The 19,836-nt window shown below is 40.4% G+C and overlaps 1 protein-coding gene across 1 annotated transcript in view; it reads left to right on the top strand.

The window, feature by feature from the left end:
* The window catches only part of spata20 (spermatogenesis associated 20), a 73,369-nt gene that overhangs the window by 1,890 nt on the left and 51,643 nt on the right, over window positions 1-19,836 (top strand). Inside the window, exons 2-12 of the mRNA XM_015394593.1 lie at window positions 1,401-1,529; window positions 2,012-2,076; window positions 2,347-2,501; window positions 2,590-2,733; window positions 4,273-4,474; window positions 4,782-4,912; window positions 7,687-7,791; window positions 11,143-11,217; window positions 14,189-14,401; window positions 14,552-14,744; window positions 18,141-18,309. Coding sequence (XP_015250079.1) covers window positions 1,401-1,529; window positions 2,012-2,076; window positions 2,347-2,501; window positions 2,590-2,733; window positions 4,273-4,474; window positions 4,782-4,912; window positions 7,687-7,791; window positions 11,143-11,217; window positions 14,189-14,401; window positions 14,552-14,744; window positions 18,141-18,309 — 1,581 coding nt within the window. The remainder of the gene's footprint in view (window positions 1-1,400; window positions 1,530-2,011; window positions 2,077-2,346; window positions 2,502-2,589; window positions 2,734-4,272; window positions 4,475-4,781; window positions 4,913-7,686; window positions 7,792-11,142; window positions 11,218-14,188; window positions 14,402-14,551; window positions 14,745-18,140; window positions 18,310-19,836) is intronic.

The following is a 19,836-nucleotide window of genomic DNA, read 5'->3' as shown; positions in this document are numbered from 1 at the left end:
TTTTTGAGCCTAATAAACCTATCTGTACAGGTAAAATGTCTTGGAAGAGAACAATAAGGTACACAGTTTTCATTTAAATGGAATAAGCTCAAGCAGACAGTGAAAGTGTTTGTGCAAATTGGGTAATGATGAGCAAAATGAAAGGTGTTTGTCATTTTTATTCAAACATAATAGTTTTTTCAAGGTTTTTGGTTTTAATCTGGTTGGAAGTTATGTGTTCAACCTATGTTTTGGTTAAAGCAACAATCTAATTTGGCTGTGTTTTTACCCAATCTATATTTGTACAAGGGCAAACCATTACAAATGAACTTCCTCTCCTCACCTGTCACTGGGAGAGGGAGAATTGGTTGAAAAAACACGGCTCCTGGTTGATCATCTGTTTACATGATGGAGGGAATAAAGACAGTTCTTTAATTCTCTGTGTCCTTCCTGGCTTAGCTGTTTGGCCTCTGTGTTCTTTACAGACACACAATAGACTCAATAAATAGTTGATTAATCCTGGTTTATTTTTCTTGAAAACTAAAAAGGAAGCACAACAAAATAATAATAAAAAAAATTGCAATCATGTTCGGTTTCAGACAATTACATTTTCCTATACAGATAGGTTTATTAGGCTCATTTGTATTCCCTTAAAACAAGATATACCTGTTTATGAGAGCCTCAAGTAAAGAATACTGTGGTTTATATACGGAGAAATATGAACAAAAACATGTAAAACAACTTATTGGGTTTATTTTAAATGTTTAGACAACAGCTAATATATATTGTTGCTGCTGTATTCTACTTTAAGGAGGATTATGTAATAATTTTATAAATAACATTTAACAATTGTTTGAAGAGAGAAATATAAAACCAGCTTACTGACTCTCTTTTTCTTATCAGGCAGGATATGATGATTGCGTAATTAGTTAATCAGTCAGCTGGTCTCTCTGCCTGCAGTTTTTAGGTATTTACCAGCTGTAGTGAAACCTTTGTTTCCAGTGTTTTTCATCACTGGAAACAAGCTAGATAAGTTTTCTTAGCCAGCTGAACTGGTTAGGGCTGAGCACTGCTGACCAGCTGGTCTATTACAACCAACTTTCCTTTGTATCTGAATGGTATAATCCTGACTTGTTCTTCAAGTACAGGAAACTTAAGGGTTCCCTTAATGATACGTCTTTTATCTTCTCATGCCATAATTATCATTTATTTATCAAACTTCGAATGACGTCGTCATCCAAGCCAGAACTTCTGAAATCAACATATCTCTGCATAAACCCAGATAAATGGTAACCTCTGAGCTAAGTGTAAGGGTACGACTCCAGTTAGCTGTTTTTACGTTCTGGTCTTCTTGACGTTTGTGTTGAAGCAGAGATAATATTACAGGCTGTTGGTTGGCTGTTTTTTCCTGTAATTTACAGTCCGTTTGTGTTCATCAGCATGGCGTCAGGGGGAGACCAGGCGACATCCACTCGTCACAAGCACACAAACAGGCTGGCACAAGAGCGATCGCCCTACCTGTTGCAGCACGCCCACAACCCAGTCGACTGGTGACTCTCTTTATTTATTTATTTATTTATTTATTTCATTTTTTAACAGTGTCCTGTCTGGCTATTTGGCAATAAGAATAATTGTCTTGATGCCAAAAAGAGTCCAACAGATTTTACTTTCACTAGTGGAGCAGTATGGCTATCGCCATAGTGTTCCGCTTGATTTATGCATATAAATAGCTTTATTATAATTATGCAGGGAGTATTACAGATTATGGACACTGCAATGTAAGTAGAACAGGAAAGGAAAAACAGAAAAAAAGGGAGAAAAGATGAAGGAAAGAGGAGATAATGATAAAACATCTTCAGTCTGCTTCATTACCTGCAAATAGATTAAAAAAATTAAGATGTAAAAAGAACAGCACAACCAACGGATATAGTATAAGAGGAAGTAACGCCTTCTTACTGATGATGGTGAGTCTCTTTAAACCTAAACTTAATGCTTTGCATCAAATTGGTAAGTTCTATGTTTGTTTTTGCAGGTATCCATGGGGACAGGAGGCTTTTGAAAAGGCGAAGAGGGAAGACAAACCCATCTTCTTATCTGGTAAGAAGCTTGATTCAACTAAAAAGGCTTAAACTCTAGTTAGTGGATTTTGTTTAGTTTAAAAATATATATATATTTTTTGGGTGGTTCAAGCCTTGAAGGTTAAACCTAACTATTACAATCAACATTCAACACCTTCAACACCGCCTTTCCACCTATGGAAAACTCTTTAGAGACCAAATGTTTCACTTTGTGTGTTTCAAAATTAGCAGCCTTTTCTGTCAATCCTGTCGCAACATTTCTATATGATTGTTTGTCTCCGACCTCCAGTGGGCTATTCCACGTGCCACTGGTGTCACGTTATGGAGAGGGAGTCATTCGAAGATGAGGAGATTGGAAACATCCTAAGTAACAACTTTGTCTGCATCAAACTAGACAGAGAAGAGAGGCCTGATGTTGACAAGGTCTACATGACCTTTGTACAGGTTTGTTTTCATCGCTGATGACTTAAAATGTTTCTCCACAAATGCTTTTTTTGAAAGATTTAATTATTTGATTTATTTTTACATTCAGGCAACAAGTGGAGGTGGAGGCTGGCCCATGAGTGTGTGGTTAACACCTGACCTTCGACCTTTCATCGGAGGGACTTACTTTCCCCCCAGGGACCAAGGGAGAAGACCTGGCTTCAAGACCGTTTTGATGAGAATCATTGAACAGGTGACAACTTTTTCTAAAAATTGATCCAAATGAAACCCAGGATCTCTTAAGGTTGATGATAAATTACTTCAGAAAGCAGGCTATGTTTGTGGAATTTAGTGTGAAGTGGTAAACCACTGATATTTATAATTTATCTTCTCCAAATTTCATCTCGTTGCATCGCAAACCACAATGTTTGACACGGTTAAAGTCGTAGGGTTAAAATATAACCGTGGATGTCTGGGGGACAGTGATTCGCCTACATGTTATGAATGCTGGCGTATCATAAATGATAAATTATGAACAGTTTAGTTTGTGCCTTCAACTCGTTGCCCATAGGAAGACGTTACTTGGATATAACCTAACAGAATATCTTGAGAACAGTTCCAAATAACACAAAACTAATATGGGTGAGTAGAACATGATGTAATAACGTAAAATCAAGGGCCCAATGTAAAAAAAAAAACGGTGTTCCCCTTTAATGTGTGTTTAAAGACATTTCAATTATTGCAGCGGGAATTAAAAAAAAAAAGTCTAATCAACCAACCGTTGACCCCCTGTTGAAGACCTGCGGTTTAGAAGAGTCAGGCTGTTTGGCGAAACTTTTATTAAGGATGCCCAAGGATGCCAATCACATCACACCCACAATGACGACTCCTCTTGGAAGGAAAAACCTTGCATACATAGAACAGCACCAGCAGTTTTCCTCCATATTACTTTGAAAACACCAACAAAAACATGACCCTCTCCTGCTCAGCCTATGGGTTTAACAACCGACAAGGAAGTAAAGATGGCGTCTCATTTAATCGCTTCCCTAAAGACCCAGAAAGGCGAGCGAGATGGGTGGCTGCTGTGAAGAGTGTGTGGGGGGGAAATCAATCTCCTATTACAGTAATTTCCTTTTACATATATTTATTTCTGAGTGCTGATTTTACATTAACTTGTATAAAAACATTAATTCAGGTCTCAGAGGTGCAAGGTGTGGAGTAAAAAATGTTGAGATATGTCTGTTCTCAGCCTCACGGGCTCCAAACGAAGGTCACACAGCCTCCTTCATGGCGTGGAGGGGAGGACTGTTGTTTTGAAATGATCCATCTGGCCAGCGAAAGATATATGAACCTAACAGGGAATGACCTTGATGAACTCAAGTTTTGCTTGAATTTTCAAGTGTGAGAAAGCTCTTTATGCAGGGGGTGGGTTAAATAAATGTGAACCTCATTTCTTGCAAGAAATACCTCTGCCTCAGCTTTCTAATTTCTCAAAGGCTACAGGGTCTATAAGGGTGAGGTGTTTGTTATATTATTAGGGAAAAATAATCGTTCTCATAACAAGCTAGCTTTTAGGGTTTATATAAAACATTTTTTTTTTTTTTTTAAACTGTCTGTAATTGTTTTCATTAACTATAATACGACAACCTTCACAGCTGTTCTTCAGGGTTTAAGGTAGTGAGAGGAACTTTTGTCTAACCAGAGCATTGAGCATTTAGGGCGGCCATGATTGTTCTTCTAATATAAATGAATTTAGATGCTCTTAAAACAAAACTTTTCTTTCTTTCCTCAGTGGCAGAGCAACCGAGCAGCTTTAGAGTCCAGTGGGGAGAGGATCATGGAGGCTCTAAAGAAAGGCACGACTCTGAGTGCGAACCCAGGAGAAAGCCCTCCTCTGGCCCCTGATGTTGCGAATCGATGCTTCCAGCAGCTGGCCCATTCCTACGAGGAAGAGTACGGAGGTTTTAGAGACGCTCCAAAGTTCCCCTCCCCAGGTAGACTCCCTAGGATCCAGAGTGGTCATCAGCTTGTGTTTGAGATGCAACAACTTTCCTTTCATGTTTTTATCCTAACTACAAGCTAAAGAAAATAAAAGAGAAATACTCAGTCACAACAGCTCCTATGTCATTTAAAGCTTTTTCATTTTAAATATAAAGATCCAAACATCAGTAAAACCAGCTGAGAAGGCGACATTTTTCCAAGTACCGTAGCTCCAACCGCTGCTCTGGTTGGACCATCGATCAGAGCTGCTTTGCAGATGAACAGCAGCTCACGTGGTTTGTTCTTTCCGTGCCTCCGCAGTGAATCTGATGTTCCTCATATCGTATTGGTCGGTGAACCGCAGCACCTCAGAGGGGGTGGAGGCGCTCCAGATGGCCATGCACACGCTGCGAATGATGGCGCTGGGAGGCATCCACGACCACGTCGCACAGGTCCGCATCCAGTATACGTATATAGTAGAGAGTCTGTCAAATATACAATTTTACATAATTTTTAATGCAAGGTAAGGGTTTTATTAATAAGATTAGTCGAGTTTTTGCTGTAAATGCTTTACAAAAAAGAAAGTGGAAAACACTGAAAAAACTTTAAAACAATCAAGTAGTTAAAAGGGTACTTTTTTCTGGAATTTATATAATGATTAGTAAGTTTTTAAATAGTAAGTTTTAGGAATATTTCTTTTTACGACTGATTGATAAAAAAACACCTTAAGGCTTTGTGTATCAACTACTGTTCTATTTTATCTTGAGAGGATTTGAATCTTCCTTTCAAAGACCTTTTGATTTAAGTTCAATCTATAAAAGAAATGAAGTCATTCTTTCCAACTTTATCATGTTGTCTAATCTGATCAGCATACAGGATAAATAAATCACCAGGTTATGGTACAATCTATGTGAAATGAATAATTTAGGACTTGAACAATGTAAATTACCCAACCATATTCTCATGTCCTCTGAGCTTTCCTTCCCTGAGCTCTTGTTTCTTTCCTTCCTTGAGCCCTTAGGGTTTAGTGTATTCCCTTCCCTCTGTCCTATCCTATCTTGCCTTCCATCATTATTTTTTTAGGCTTCTTTCTTTCGTTTATTCCTGTCTGTGGTTCTTCTTTTCTTTTTTCTTCATTGTATCCTTCATTGTTTCATCCCATCCCTCTGACCTTCCTTCATTTTTCTCCTCCCTCCTTTCCTGCCTTTTGTCCTTTCTTCGTTCCTGTTCTCTTTCCTTCCCTCATTTCTTTCTTGCTTCCTCTTCTTTCCTCCCACCTGTCTTATTTCCATTCTTCCTCCCCCCAGTGTCTTTCTTTCCCCTTGTGTCTTTTTTAATTCCTCCCTATGTCCTTTCCTCCCCCTTTCCTCTATTTCATTCCTTCATTCTTGTGTCCTCCTTCCTTACCTCTTTACTTCCTTGTGTCCCTTTATCCCTCCATTAGTTTTTCCTTTCTACCTTTTTTCTTGAAATAGGAGTATACATAGTCTGAAAAGTTTGCTGTTTTAACATCAAAAGGACTTACAAGCCTTATAGGAAACCTTAGGGTGTCAGTCGTTTTAGAAGCAATATTTCCTCTGCTTTCAGAAATATAAAACTAATTTGTATAAATCATTGGTCATATTATAGTCTTTTCACAATCTAGTCGGGCTATTAACAAAAATCTTAACGGAATGAATTTTCCATTGAAACTAAACTTTGCCTGTTTTCAGTAGTTTGTGTGTCAGAAATGTTGGTTCTTTAATAAAGAAGGAGGGAAAAAGGTGAAGAGCATCATCGATCCGTGCGCTATGTTTGAGCTTCAGATGCTTTTCCACACACCTTCCTCTGCTTTACAGGAAACCTCTCATGAATCTCTCAGTCTAATACCCCATTTACACTACCCTTGAAAAACCGTGCCGAGACCGGTTTGAGCTCAGTAACTGAGATAACTTATTGTGTGTAAATTGAAAGCAAACTGCAGACCAGTTCCAGAGGTGGGCTCGGCTCGGTTTTACCTGGCTCGGTTCTCTGATAACAAGAGCGCATGAGCGGAACGCGTCATCTCCGTCTGGCTGCACATCCCGATTCACACTCCATTCCAGTAGTTGGCGGTAATGCCCCTCCGGAAGTTGTTTGCCAACCAACACAAAACAGAAGAAGAAGAACAATCGAAATCTTCTCCACACAACATTTTCTCCATGCCTGACCCTCCGCAAACACCGAAGTACAGCAATAATAATCAAGCATAACTTTCTGAATGTGACGGGTGTCGCCATTTTGATTTGCTTGATTCCCTCCGTCGTCTTCTTTTTCTTGCGTTTTATGGCGCTTGGCAAAGAACTTTTGGTGCATTACTACCACCAACTAGGGGTGTAAATCACATCCATCATGGCGATTCGATTTAGTATCGATATACTGACCCAACGATTCGATTATTTTCGATACTCAAGAATACACCACGATTCGATTCGATTAATTGATTAATCTGTTAATTTTTTGTTTTGTTTTTTTATTTGTTTTTTTAACACAAATCAGTGAAAGCTGTAATATCGTTATGCATTTTTTTTTTTTAGAAACAGCAAATAAAAGAAGTAGAAAAGTTGCATCAAAAAATACTGCAAAAATACATAATCAGTGCAATGAGTGCAATGCAATACCTTTGCTCCAGATTTCCCCGCCCCCTCAACAGACGCCCCGCTGCTCCTCTCCCAAATTGTAACTGACAGCAAAATAGGTTTAGCGCCACTGCAGCACGGGGGGAGAATTACGCCCAGGAGCAAATGGATAAAAATAGACCGGAGGAGAAAAAAAAACATGAATCGATTCTCTTGTAGACGTATCGATGCATCGGATCGTCGGCTGTTGGATCGATGCATTGATACAAAACGATTATTATTTACACCCCTACCACCAACTGCTTGATTTCCTCCTTCAATATTGGCAGTAATACCACAGATCGTCACTAGGAGGCGAGGAGTCGAGGAACCGAGATAGCGGGATGTGTAAACGGTCATCAGAACCAAGCTCGACCTGGTTAACTGATCTGAGCTGGACCGGTCTGGCATGGATCGGTTTTTCAAGGGTAGTGTAAGAGTGTCAACAGACCAGAGGACTGTTGCAATTAAAGTGCTAATAGAGTTTGATATTTGCTGTTTTCTTTTGAATTTCCACTTCTGGAGCCTTTCTTTCTAAATCATAAACTAATGATTCTCGTTTAATGTTATTTTCCTGTGACTGTTTTCAGGGTTTTCATCGTTACTCTACGGACTCCTCGTGGCACGTTCCTCACTTTGAGAAGATGCTGTATGACCAGGCTCAGCTGGCTGTGGCGTACATAACAGCTTTTCAGGTCCGGGTCTCTCCTTTCCCCTTAGAGTTAGGTCTAATGGTCAGCTTTGTATACAAGCAAGGAATGTACATACAGTATACATGTATGTGTATATGTAGGTATTTTTGGGGGAGTTGTGCAATTTGAATAGCTGACTCCATTCATGGTGTTCACCAGAGAGATGACTTGAGTGACAGCTTGTTTTCGCCTATAATAATAATAACAATTATATAATTGAACTTTATTGATCTCACACTGGAGAAATGTATCTCTGCATTTAACCCATCCCCTGGTGGAGCAGTTTGCTGCCACTGTGCGACACCTGAGGGCTGTGGGGATCGCAACCTTCTCAGCGCACTGCTCTAACCACTAGGCCAACGCGCATGCTTGTTGCACCCATAGCACTGACCCAAAGGTGAACATCCTAGAAGACCGTGATCATGATGTGCAGATCCATTGATGGCTCCAACTTCATCTAGCAGTTATTCCTGTAGAGCTCCTTAGATGAATGTTAGGGTTGGTTCGCCTCACGTCTCTACAGACAAGATTATTCATTTCATTTGGAGCCTGTACTTTTTATTTTATTTTTTAGTTTAACTGTATTTTTGTCCTGTTTTCAAAGCTCAGAGAAACAGGTGCATGATATGAAAAGTTATGAGGCCTTCCAGACGGTAATCTAAGAGGTTTGAGTAAAACTGCTCACTTCACAAAAAGCGAAAATAAAAGAGGAAGATGAAACATATGTGACAAATCACATATGCTAAAGACACTTCAACAAACAAATACACATAGTGAGACAACAATTATCCTATTGCCATAGTAAAGCAGTTCCACCTTATAGTAAATATGCCACACTGTATCCTAAGTGAGTTAATATCTGCTCCAGCTAATAAAGTTTGCTAACTATCCATCCAATTGTCATAAATAGGAGGATCCTTTCTAGGCTGGTCACTGGTGATGCTACACCAAACATAGTTTCTGCAGCCATCAGTCCCATTAAAATTCATTGTATCCGCCTGATTTTAATGTCTTTTTGACAACTTTCAGTGTAACCGGCGGTTGTGTTGAAATGCGCTGAACAGAACCCTGAGGAGGGAACGCAGATGTCATTTTAAGGGCTAATATGCTCATGAAATAGAGCATCGGCCTAATTTCAGCGCAGTGGTGACAGTTTTTATGTGTGGCTGCCTGCCTGACGAGAACTCTGGATGCATTTCAATAACATTTTAGGAGACTCCTGTAAAAAAACAATTTCACTATTAATTGTACAGCTCCAAAATATGCGGGTATGATTCCTACATGTGCGCCACAGTTCTGCTAACAGATGTAAGATCTTTTAAGATTTAATGATTGGTTTTAATAATGGCCTCGTTGACACCGAGGAAGTTGTAGTTGTTGAGTTGCTTCTTCCAAAATGTCTGTTTCTAAGGACCGCCTTGGATCTTGAGAAGCGCTTGATCCTTAGAATCCACTTTAGACACAGTGTTGAGGAAAGTCAAGAGTTGACAGTATTATCTAATGTTATCTTTGCTACTTGGGACTTAAGTCAGCCAGCCAAAACCCTAAATGTGAGACTTGGAGAGTTTAGTTTCTGGGGCTACAATTAACGATTATTTTGCAAATTGTTTAATCTGTTGAATTTATTCAGATTATTAATCGGATAGCAAAAGCTTCCTTAAAGAAGAGTTTTTGCAAAATGAAACCAGGTGAAACTCAAACATTTCCACTTGAGGAGTTCTGGATAGAGCAGATTGATAGACGAAAAAAGATTTTTTTATCTTAAATGCAAAATTTTTACATATTTTTTTAACAATTATGCTATAATTGCTGGTCAAGGTGGGTCGCTCTGTCAGCTAAAGGCATTTTAGAGTCTCTATACTCCAGTTAATAATTCACCGATTACTAAATTAGTTGATGATAATTTCAATTCAATTTATTTATATAGCGCCAATTTACAACACAGGTCATCTCAAGGCACTTTACAGTTAACCAGATCATACAGTCAAATTGATGTAAAGTTTTCTGTCCAAGGAAAACCAGTTGATTGCATCGACTCATTGACTCAAATACAATCCCTCACACTAAGCATGCTTGTAGCAACAGTGGAGAGGAAAAACTCCCTTTTAACCGGAAGGAACCTCTAGCAGAACCAGGCTCAGTGTGAGCGGCCATCTGCTGAGGCCCACTGGGGTTCAAGGACAGAAGCAGAGATACAAAAATAGCTGTAAAAGGCGGCCCAGACCAGGAAACACACAGCCAGGCAGAGCCAGCTCCCATGTCAGAGGATGAAGAGAGCACATTCAGCCAGTCACAGTCAGAGAAACAGGAATCTATTGAAAAACAGGCCAATCTCAAAGATCTATAAACAAAGGTGCTGATGGCAGCAGCACACCTGATATTTCTCTCCAGGATGGCTCCAAAGCCAAACAGGAACAAACAAGGTGAAGCTACTATGAGAAAAAGCAGAGAGAGCAGAACGTTAGAGACTGAACTAACAGATTCTGCAGAGAGGGAGAATAGAAATAGAATTATGAAACAGGGGTCCCTATGTCCTCCAGAACTCTAAGCCTATAGCAGCATAACTATAGAGATAGCTCAGGATAACCTGATCCACAATTACTATAAGCTTTATCAAAAAAAGAAAAGTTTTAAGCCTAGTCTTAAAAGTAGACAGGGTGTCTGCCTCACGGACTAAAACTGGTAGTTGGTTCCACAGGAGAGGAGCCTGATAACTAAAAGATCTGCCTCCCATTNGTAGACAGGGTGTCTGCCTCACGGACTAAAACTGGTAGTTGGTTCCACAGGAGAGGAGCCTGATAACTAAAAGATCTGCCTCCCATTCTATTTTTAGAAATTCTAGGAACCACTAGTAAACCTGCAGATTGAGAGCGAAGTGGTCTGTTAGGAAACAAGGAACGAAGGAAAAAAAAAAGAAAAGGAAACAAGGAACGATCATATCACTGATATAAAATGGAGCTTGGCCATTTAAGACTCCATTTCAATAATCGATTAATCAAATAAATTGTTTCAGCCCTAGTTTGATCTTTAACAATTATGGTTGGTTTTGATTTGTTTCTCTTTGATCAGGTTAAAACTAGTGGAACCTCGGTCCTAGAGTTTGTTTTTGAGTTCTTCCTAAGTGTGTAATGCACTGACCTTTTATTTTTATTTTTTGTGTATGTACAAGAACTAAATAAAAAAGACCAACAAACACAAGGTAAAATGGAGCAGGGATACCTCCTGTGGTTAATGATGATATAGAAGTTGCCCGAGCGCTCTTCTAGGGTTCTATAGGGAACACCCTGTTGATAAATGATGATACTGTAAAGGTTGAATCATAGCCCTTATGCAGGTGTTTCTATTCCTTTCCAGGTATCAGGTGAGCAGTTCTATGCAGACGTGGCCAAGGACATACTGCTCTATGTCTCCAGGGACCTGAGTGACAAGGTGAATCATCGACAGCTCGACTGCTACTTGTTTGCTCTTGAGTACCGCTAGTGTTTTCATACATCCCTTGGGGCAACAATGGTGCCTTGCTGACAAAAGGCGTGTTTAAGCCTCTCTCTCTTGTATAGGTCAATTTTTCTCCACTTTGATTAACGAGGGCCGGCAGTGAAAAGAACACACAATTAAAACCATACTGTTATTGTTAAATTCTTTGTGATTTATCAAACAATTATATTCTAATGAATAACGATGCCCGGGGTAATTTTCTGTCCCCTCTCTATATTACTTGCTTTGTTTTGGGCTTCCCTCAACGAGGCAGAATCCCTGAGCTCTTATATCAACGCTAGAAATCTCTGTTAAAATAAGCTGGTTTTCATGGACCTATTGTTCCTAATAAATTACCATCAATTACAGCAGTAATGTTTTGTATTCTCAGTGCTCAAACATAGAATACCTTGCAAAAGTATTCACATCCATTGAATGTTTCCATATACATTATGTTAATGTATATGGAATTTCGTGTGAGAGACAGGCACAAAGTGTTTGTCTCTCACACGAAATTCAGAAACCACCTAAATACTAATGTTAATGTTTGTATTTATAGGTTTTATGTTCAAAGAAGAAAAGGTTGTAGAATCACAACGTTTGAAAATGTAGTCCTGTTTCTCTGACTGTGACTGGCTGGATGTGCTCCCCTCATCCTCTGACATGAGAGCTGGCTCGGATCTCGTCTGCCTGGCTGTGTTTCCTGGATGGGGCCACCTGTGTCGCTGGTTGACAGTTGCCTTTTCTATCTCTGCTTCTGTCTCCTTGAACCCCAGTCGGCCTCAGCAGATGGCCTCTCACGTTAAGCCTGGTTCTGCTGGAGGTTTCTTCCTGTTAAAAGGGAGTTTTTCCTCTCCACTGTCGCTACAAGCATGCTTGGTGTGAGGGATTGCAATCAACTTGTTTTCCTTAGATAAAAAACTTTAAATCAACTTGACTGCATTATCTGGTGAATTGTAAAGTGCCTTGAGATGACGTGTTGTGAATTGGCGCTATATAAATAAACTGAATTTAATTGAATTGAAAATGTTAATGGCATGAAAATACTTCTGTAAGGTGTTGTATTTTACCGAAGCCAGGAACAGTCATATTTAAATATTTTTTATTTTCTGGAGATAATCATCCAACTATCTCTTTATCATAGTTAAACCATTAATTGTTTTTCGAGATAAAAGGATACTTATCTCGTTATGACGTGAAAACAGTTATTGTTTTCTTGGGATAATGAGATAATTATCATGACATAATTTTATTTCTGTCCACTCTCAGTGTTCTTACTGTTTCTGTTGAAAATCTTGAGTTGGATGTCATTTGTTGGGTTTAATTGTTATTGCATCGCATCTTATACCTGTTACAGGTGTTACACCGGAGCTGTTTAGAAAAAAACCTGGTGCTGAAGCCCCCGATGACCAGATCTGAATGGTCTTTGAATCAAATCACCTAACCAACTGCCTCAGGCTATAAATAGGATTATTTACAGAATTACACATTACTTAGCCTTATAAATCCCCTCCTGCTGTTGTGGTATTGAAGGATGGAGGCTGTAGGCCTAATCAATTTAACTTACAAATCAGTCATCTCATGATCTCGAGAAAGCAAGGTTTATTTTCTCGAGATGAATCATTCTGTTATCACCAGAAAAAAGGCGTTCGTTATCTTTAGATAGTGATAGAATTAACTTGTTATCTGAAGAAAACCGTTGTAAAAAAAAAATAGGAGCACGACTGCTCTCGGCTTCATTAGTATTAAACTCAGCAAGCAAGTTAAGAAAGAAAGGGGTGCTGTAACTCAGTCCAGGCGAATGTCTAAATGCATTGATCAAAGCAGTAAAAAAACAAAAAAAAAAATGCTTAAGAGTAAACAAGTACCAAGAAAGACCTTTTAGAAATGTAAATAAGGCCCCGGAGGTGAGCAGGTACAGCTTCAGAAGTAACTAATATTTGCATATGTTTACGTCTCAAAATGTCAGCAAGTTTTGGTGTAGCGTCTCAATCTTTTCCTATGTTAATGGAAACTTATGAGCAATCCTGGTTAAAGTTTATATAAGATGTCAATCTTGCTAGGGATGTTCAGATTAGGATTTCTGCCACAGATGCCGATACCAATCACCCATTAGGGCTGATCTCTGCCGATCAAATGAATGGGCTGTTTATTTTTTTATGTAGGAAAAATGCTAAAACTGGCTATGATATCTGACAAAAATAAATAAACCTAATTTAGACAAAACATACAAAAGAGCTAACAGAACTGGCAGCATTGTGAGGCGAGGGCTCAAACATGTACGGCTGTAAGCCTTCTACACCAAACCAAGCTTCTGCCGCCCTGGCGTCCTCTTCTACAACATCTTCATCCCCGCTTTCCTCCTCTAAATAAAAAATTTACAATGGAGGAGACTCATCCACGACCTCCGACACAAAACTCTCCTCTTGCATGTTTCTGCTGTCCATAGCGTTCCTTGACAGTGTCGTTTCTAAGTCACCAATTTAGTGCTACTTGGTCCCAATGTTTTTTCCCATTGGGAACCTGCTAGCACTAAGTTGCTAACTGGTTAGCAAGATGCTTCCGACAAACCAGCCACAATCAAACATGCTTGCGAACCTTTCGCCACAACAATCCTGCCCCCTTGATAAACGACCGATCACATTCACTTTATCCACTCGTGTTAAGTTGTTCACCACTCGGGAGAATTCAGAAATGCAACGGTTGGAACAGCCGATTCGTTACGACTTTAAATGTTACAGAAGAGCTTTCTGCCCCCACTGACTAAATATTCTCAAGGTCACAGGATTAGTTCCTTTAAGACTTCAGCTTAGATATTCGACTGCAACAAAGAATGAATATATTTTACACAATTTTAACACATCTTACCAGGCCTGCTTCTAAAAAAAAAACACTGTATTAACATTTTTTTTTATCCGTTTTCCAGTCTGGAGGCTTCTACAGTGCAGAAGATGCTGACTCAATCCCTGCATCAGGGGGAAAAGAAAAACGAGAGGGGGCTTTCTGTGTGTGGACAGCCTCAGAAGTCAGGGAGCTCTTACCAGATGTAGTAGAGGGCGCGGTTGGAGCTGCCACGCTTGCAGACATCTTTATGCACCATTATGGAGTCAAGGAGCAAGGGAACGTTGCACCTGAGCAGGTCTGGTTTCATTTTTAGTTTATTATGGCCGTAGCTGCTTCTGTTTAACTGTGAGCTAAATCAGGCGAAGCTGGAAGGCTGAACGAAGCGTCCTCTGCTACAGGCACTGAGGCTCAGTTCCTGTGAAGACTCTGTGTTCTCTGTTACCAGGACCCACACGGAGAGCTGCAGGGGAAGAATGTGCTGATCGTTCGCTATTCCGTTGAGCTAACAGCTGCTCACTTTGGCATCACTGTGGAAAAGGTCAATGAACTCATGACCTCAGCCAGAGCCAGAATGGCTGAAGTGAGGAAGGTTCGCCCGCGTCCCCATCTAGACACCAAGATGCTGGCTTCCTGGAATGGTACAGTCCAATTCACCAGGCATATCAATCCACAGATGGATTCTGATACTATTTTTGCCATATTACAATAACTAAAATCAGGTTATTTGATTAGGATTTTTTTTTTTCACCAAAACAAAGTAATGCTCAGATTTTTTTCTTTTCATTTTTTTTTATTAAATCTGAAATGTCTTAAACTATTGTTTTCCTCCAGTGAGATGACATTTCGTCAAAAAACATTGAATTCAACTTATATCTAAAGGCATTCTGGGATACTGGATTTGGATTTTGCTCTTTATTTGTAAAAATTCCCAAACTCTTTGAGATTGGGCAAAAAGCAATCTGTAACATCTTTCTTTTTCCCTCTGCTGCCCTGTATGTAATTCCATCCATATTCCAATCAACTGCTTCCTTCCTTTCCAACAGAAGCATCCCTGCAGCATCCTGCTGCTTCCACCAAATGTCATAATGCACTAGATACGTTCAGGGGGATGTGTAGCGTTAGTCAGCTGCCCACAGTGGAATGTTTTCTCATCTTGTTTGAACTTTTTTCTGCCACCATGACCTGTGGTAAACCGGACCACTTTCCTTTTCTGTCCTTCTTTAAACTCTTTTATTAAAAAAAACAAACAAAAAACTAAGAAGAGCAGAATGCAATGCTGATTAGAGCTGAATGAAAGTATTCCCATTCATGATGCTGCCACCACTGTGTTTAACAATAAGAATTGTCTATTCAGTGCAGGGTTGATAGCTGTTACATTTGACCTCTTAAATTTGTTTAGACTCCATTGTCAGCCTGTTCAGATTAAATTTTTGGTGAGTTTAAAGTTGGGTTCTAACCCACAGTCAGTTTTCAGAGGGACAGCCTCCTTAGAACTCCACATCTTTCTTCGGTTTGTTCAGTAATGCAGGGTTCTCAGCAGCATATTGCAGCTGAACTTCAGGCCATTATGCTAATTTTTTTAATGAGCATTAGTGGCCCTTTGATTGACATCTGGGCTCCCTCCCATACGGTTCTATGCAGACACTGGTGACGCTGTATGTGGTAAAAGTTACAGTGAAATGAGGCACTGGCTTCTAATGAGTGTAACTCTGCTTTTAAACCCATGTACCTGCTTATTTGCACTTATAGAAAAGTACCATGGAAATGGGAGCCCTGCTCCTTTTGCACTCAAACTCTGATGCTACGTTCAGACCACATTTTGCAGAAGCAGCAGAAGCAGCTAGTTTACATGCTAAGTCAATGGTTGACACACATCAAGGCGCAGCAAAAGGTCCTGCAGCGCGTTTTGAGCAGCAGGAGCAGCGCCTCACGAGTGTCTGAGCAGCTGAAGCACTACAGAAGCTGCAGCTGCTGGAGTTGGAAAAAATAAACTTTTGCTTCTCTACCCGCAAGACTAACCAATCAGAGAAGCTGATCTCGGAGCTGGCAGGGAGACAGACACAGTGTTGCTGTTGCAGTTCACTCCTCTGAAACAATTCATGTACACATAACTTAACTAAAAATGTTGAAACATTCCGGCAAAATATGTCCAATTTGATTATTCTGGTGTCTGCAGTTTGGATTACGTACATGAAAATGCTCATTTCTACTTCCAGCCGCTGCAAACAGCAGTGGCAAACCACGAAGAGGCGACCGGGCCAGAGGCTGCTATTAAACGGGATTCCCAGTGACAAAGTACCGGTGTATGGGCTCTGAGCGGCTCTGACAGCGAAATAAAATTTTAAGACAGGATGGTAATCTGGATGAACTGACTGCATGTTTTCACTTAAAAACATATTAACTACTTTTTACTCACTGATCACAGCAAATATAGCTGCCATTGTTACAGGCAAAGAAAGGATAGGGTAGCTCCGCCCAACGCGCATCAGACCAACTTTTTGACCGTGCAGCTATAGCAGCAAAGATGCTTCAGCCTCGCATCAGAACTAAACCTGTACAAGCATCAAAAATGAAGCAGCACATGCATTTTAAGCCCTTGCTCACACTGGCTCCGGTGCGGTTACCGAGCCGACGGAGACCGCAACTCCCGCACACCCCCTCTCACACCGCCCTTTTGACTACGGTGCGGTGCGGCTCTGCGGCTCCGGCAACAGGTCCGGAGATTTAACAGAAGTTCACTTGAGTTCACGTAACTTCCCGCGATAACACGGCCCAAATAAGGATATTTGCGAGAGCTTGTTGCGGAGGGCTCCGGCACGCCGCAAGGATAGCTTTCTTGCGGAATTTTCTGCAGCGCCGGAGTGTCTCGGTAACCGCAGCCGGACAGCTCAGCAGCCGGTGAGAGAGGTTTACGTCTTTTTAATGACTTGGAATCACTGCGGCGCCGCACCCACCGCACAGCAAAGGTAAGACCGGAGTCGGTGTGAGCCTGGGGTAACTGCTTCTGCTGCGTGCAGTCTGAGCGTAGCATGAGTGCACATGTGGTAACGTCCCACCAGCAGAGAGAGAGCAGCTTTGAAGCAGCCAAACTGACCAATGGTCAGAGTTTCTTTTGTTTTTATCCAATAAAACGCAGCCTTACTGTGGCTGCAGGTGGATCAGAGCAACTTCTCCAGGGCGGTCTTATAGTTTGCATATGAATAGCAGAAAAGACTGAAAGAAAAAAAAAATGGGCTTAGTTAGCAAAGAGGAAGAAAGAAGAAAGCAGGTAGCATAAGGATAAAAAATGCCTCCCCCCTACCCCCATGAAAACCCCTAGTGAGTACTCTGTAATAATGTCTATCACACGTCAACCACAGAATTATTCAAATGATTCCTAAGGTGGATTCTGTTCAGTAAATAGAGACAAATGAACAGAAATCTATCCCATACTTTATAGATCTGTATTTGTCTGCTTGTCAGATAAAGTTCCAGTAAAATAAATAATTTATGGTGTGTGGACGACATTGGGCAAACCGGAAAAGTTTCATCTTGCTAGTTTCCATAACATGGTGTTGACTTTAGCGCCTCTTTCCCTTTTTTCCCCATTACCTAAAATGTTCTTTACTAAGCACATCCATAGATAAACACTTGTCCTGAGCCACAAGTTCTGGCTGTTTAGCTGATGTCTCCTGACAGTAAGTTAGTGAGGTAATGAGGCTCTGCTATCCCAAGAACTTTCCAATTAGTCCCAAGTCTCTTCTCTCCTCTCTAATGAACAAACTCCTCCATTAATCACCTGTCCTCTGCCACAGCACTTTGAAATCCAGGCTGTGCACCGTTTGGCTTTGATACCGCACATGAAAGAGGTGTGAAGCGATAGAGGGAAAGGATGTAGCGAAGGATGAGGGAAAACTTCAAAGAAAGGGGGGTGGAAATGAACTATGTTGGGACTTTGGCGCGTCTGCACATAGGCAGCTTGGCCTGCAAGGTGATGTTTTAACATGAGCTGCACTTATTTAGTAGGGTAGTCATTAAAGCTTCCGCCCTTTCAGGCTTGATGCTGTCCGCCTTCGCTCGGGTCGGAGCTGTGCTGGGGGACGAGGCGCTGCTGGAGAGAGCGGTGCAAGCAGGCGGCTTCCTAAAGGAGCACCTGTGGGACCCCGACCAGCAGAAAATACTCCGATCTTGTTATCGCGGCGACCAGATGGAGGTGCAACAGATGTAAGATACATTGATTTGTGAAATGTTCATATCTTTTAACTTTTTGCTCTTTTACAAATGCCACCTGTAATGTGTTTTATCTGGGTTTTAAGTAAAAGACCAACACAAAGTAGAAGTATATAAATCAATTCATAGATAATAGATAAAAGGTACATTCATTTTCTCACAGTGAAAAAAGGAAACCCTACGCCTGTTTAGAAATATGTCTAGTGGAACAAACAACCTGCTTTTAAAACTTTAAGGTACCCACTTTTTTGAGTGAGGCCACACCTAGTCTGCTTCTATAACATTTCACTCTTAAGAAATATAAAGAGAAATTCTGCCTGGGGATTGAGATGTCCATGGATGAAAACAAATTGTGTGTTTCTGAGTATTTTTTCCCCATATGTTTTAGATTATTACCCTGCTGCAAAGAAAAAAACACTTCATTTACATCTTAGAGGCCACTGCATCTTATTTTAAACCTTCTGCTCCTTTAAAGAGTTAATTATGCCGAAGACTCAAACAGGGTCTTCAGAGCAGCAGGAAGCACAGAGAGCCCACAGCATTACAGGTTTACTACTCTGTTTAAGAATGTGCATCTTTTGTCTTGAGGGGTTTTAATCCCAAACGCTCTGTACAGTTAATATAGACAAACCCTGCTATTTGGGTCAACAGCACCATCTACTGTTTGTTTTATCTTTTGATTTGACTGCAAGGATACGTCAGGATTAAAACATTTTCTACTGTTAATATTAAATAGTTTAACTGGTATGAAAATGTAAAAAAAAAACTAGGTAACCTTCTGACTGATGGTTGCAATGCATGAAGTTAAAAAAGTGCTTTTTAATTTTTTTTAAGGGGCGATAACTGAGAACCGCTGTCTCACTCAAAACTCACTATAAGTCTATGTTTCTGGAAAGTTCTATTTCATTCTCACCGGCCCAAAGCTCACCGTTGTAGCCAAAGGATGTTTGTGATATTAAGACACAAAACACTTTTTTATTTTATGCCCCCCGATAAAACCTAGCGGCTAACAAGCTATTTTTAAATGTACCTGAATCTTCCTGAGGCTAGCAGAATAAAGATGCATCATCTGAACGCACCAATTGGAAGGTTGTTATCGGATTCATGTTAAATCAGATGGTCGGTTTATGCGACTGTTTATCTGATCAGCATCCATCTAAATGATGTTATCATCTAGTTTAGACCTGATCTGTTTGTGGAGGATGAAGCTGCAGCACACAACTTTAAAGGTTGTTCATTTTGTCCTGCTGCTCGTTTCCCTCAGACAGACATAACAGAATCATGGTCAAAGAACCAGGTCGAGACCATTATGAGTGATCACAAGATTCCCTGTATTTCTGCATGTTTGTTTTTACAGTACAGGTGGATGTAGAACTACTTCTGCAGTTGTTAAAGGAAACTTTAAAGAAGGAAACTTAAAGGAATAGTACACCCAAAACATGATTAGCCTTCATTTTCTACTCACCCCCATGCTGAACAACACTCTGGAGTACTTTTTTGATATCTCAAATGCATCTAGAG

The sequence above is a fragment of the Cyprinodon variegatus genome, unplaced genomic scaffold (genome assembly GCF_000732505.1).
Source record: "Cyprinodon variegatus isolate N-32 unplaced genomic scaffold, C_variegatus-1.0 Scaffold697, whole genome shotgun sequence".
Taxonomy (NCBI): domain Eukaryota; kingdom Metazoa; phylum Chordata; class Actinopteri; order Cyprinodontiformes; family Cyprinodontidae; genus Cyprinodon; species Cyprinodon variegatus.
This window is presented reverse-complemented; position numbering and strand designations above follow the sequence as displayed.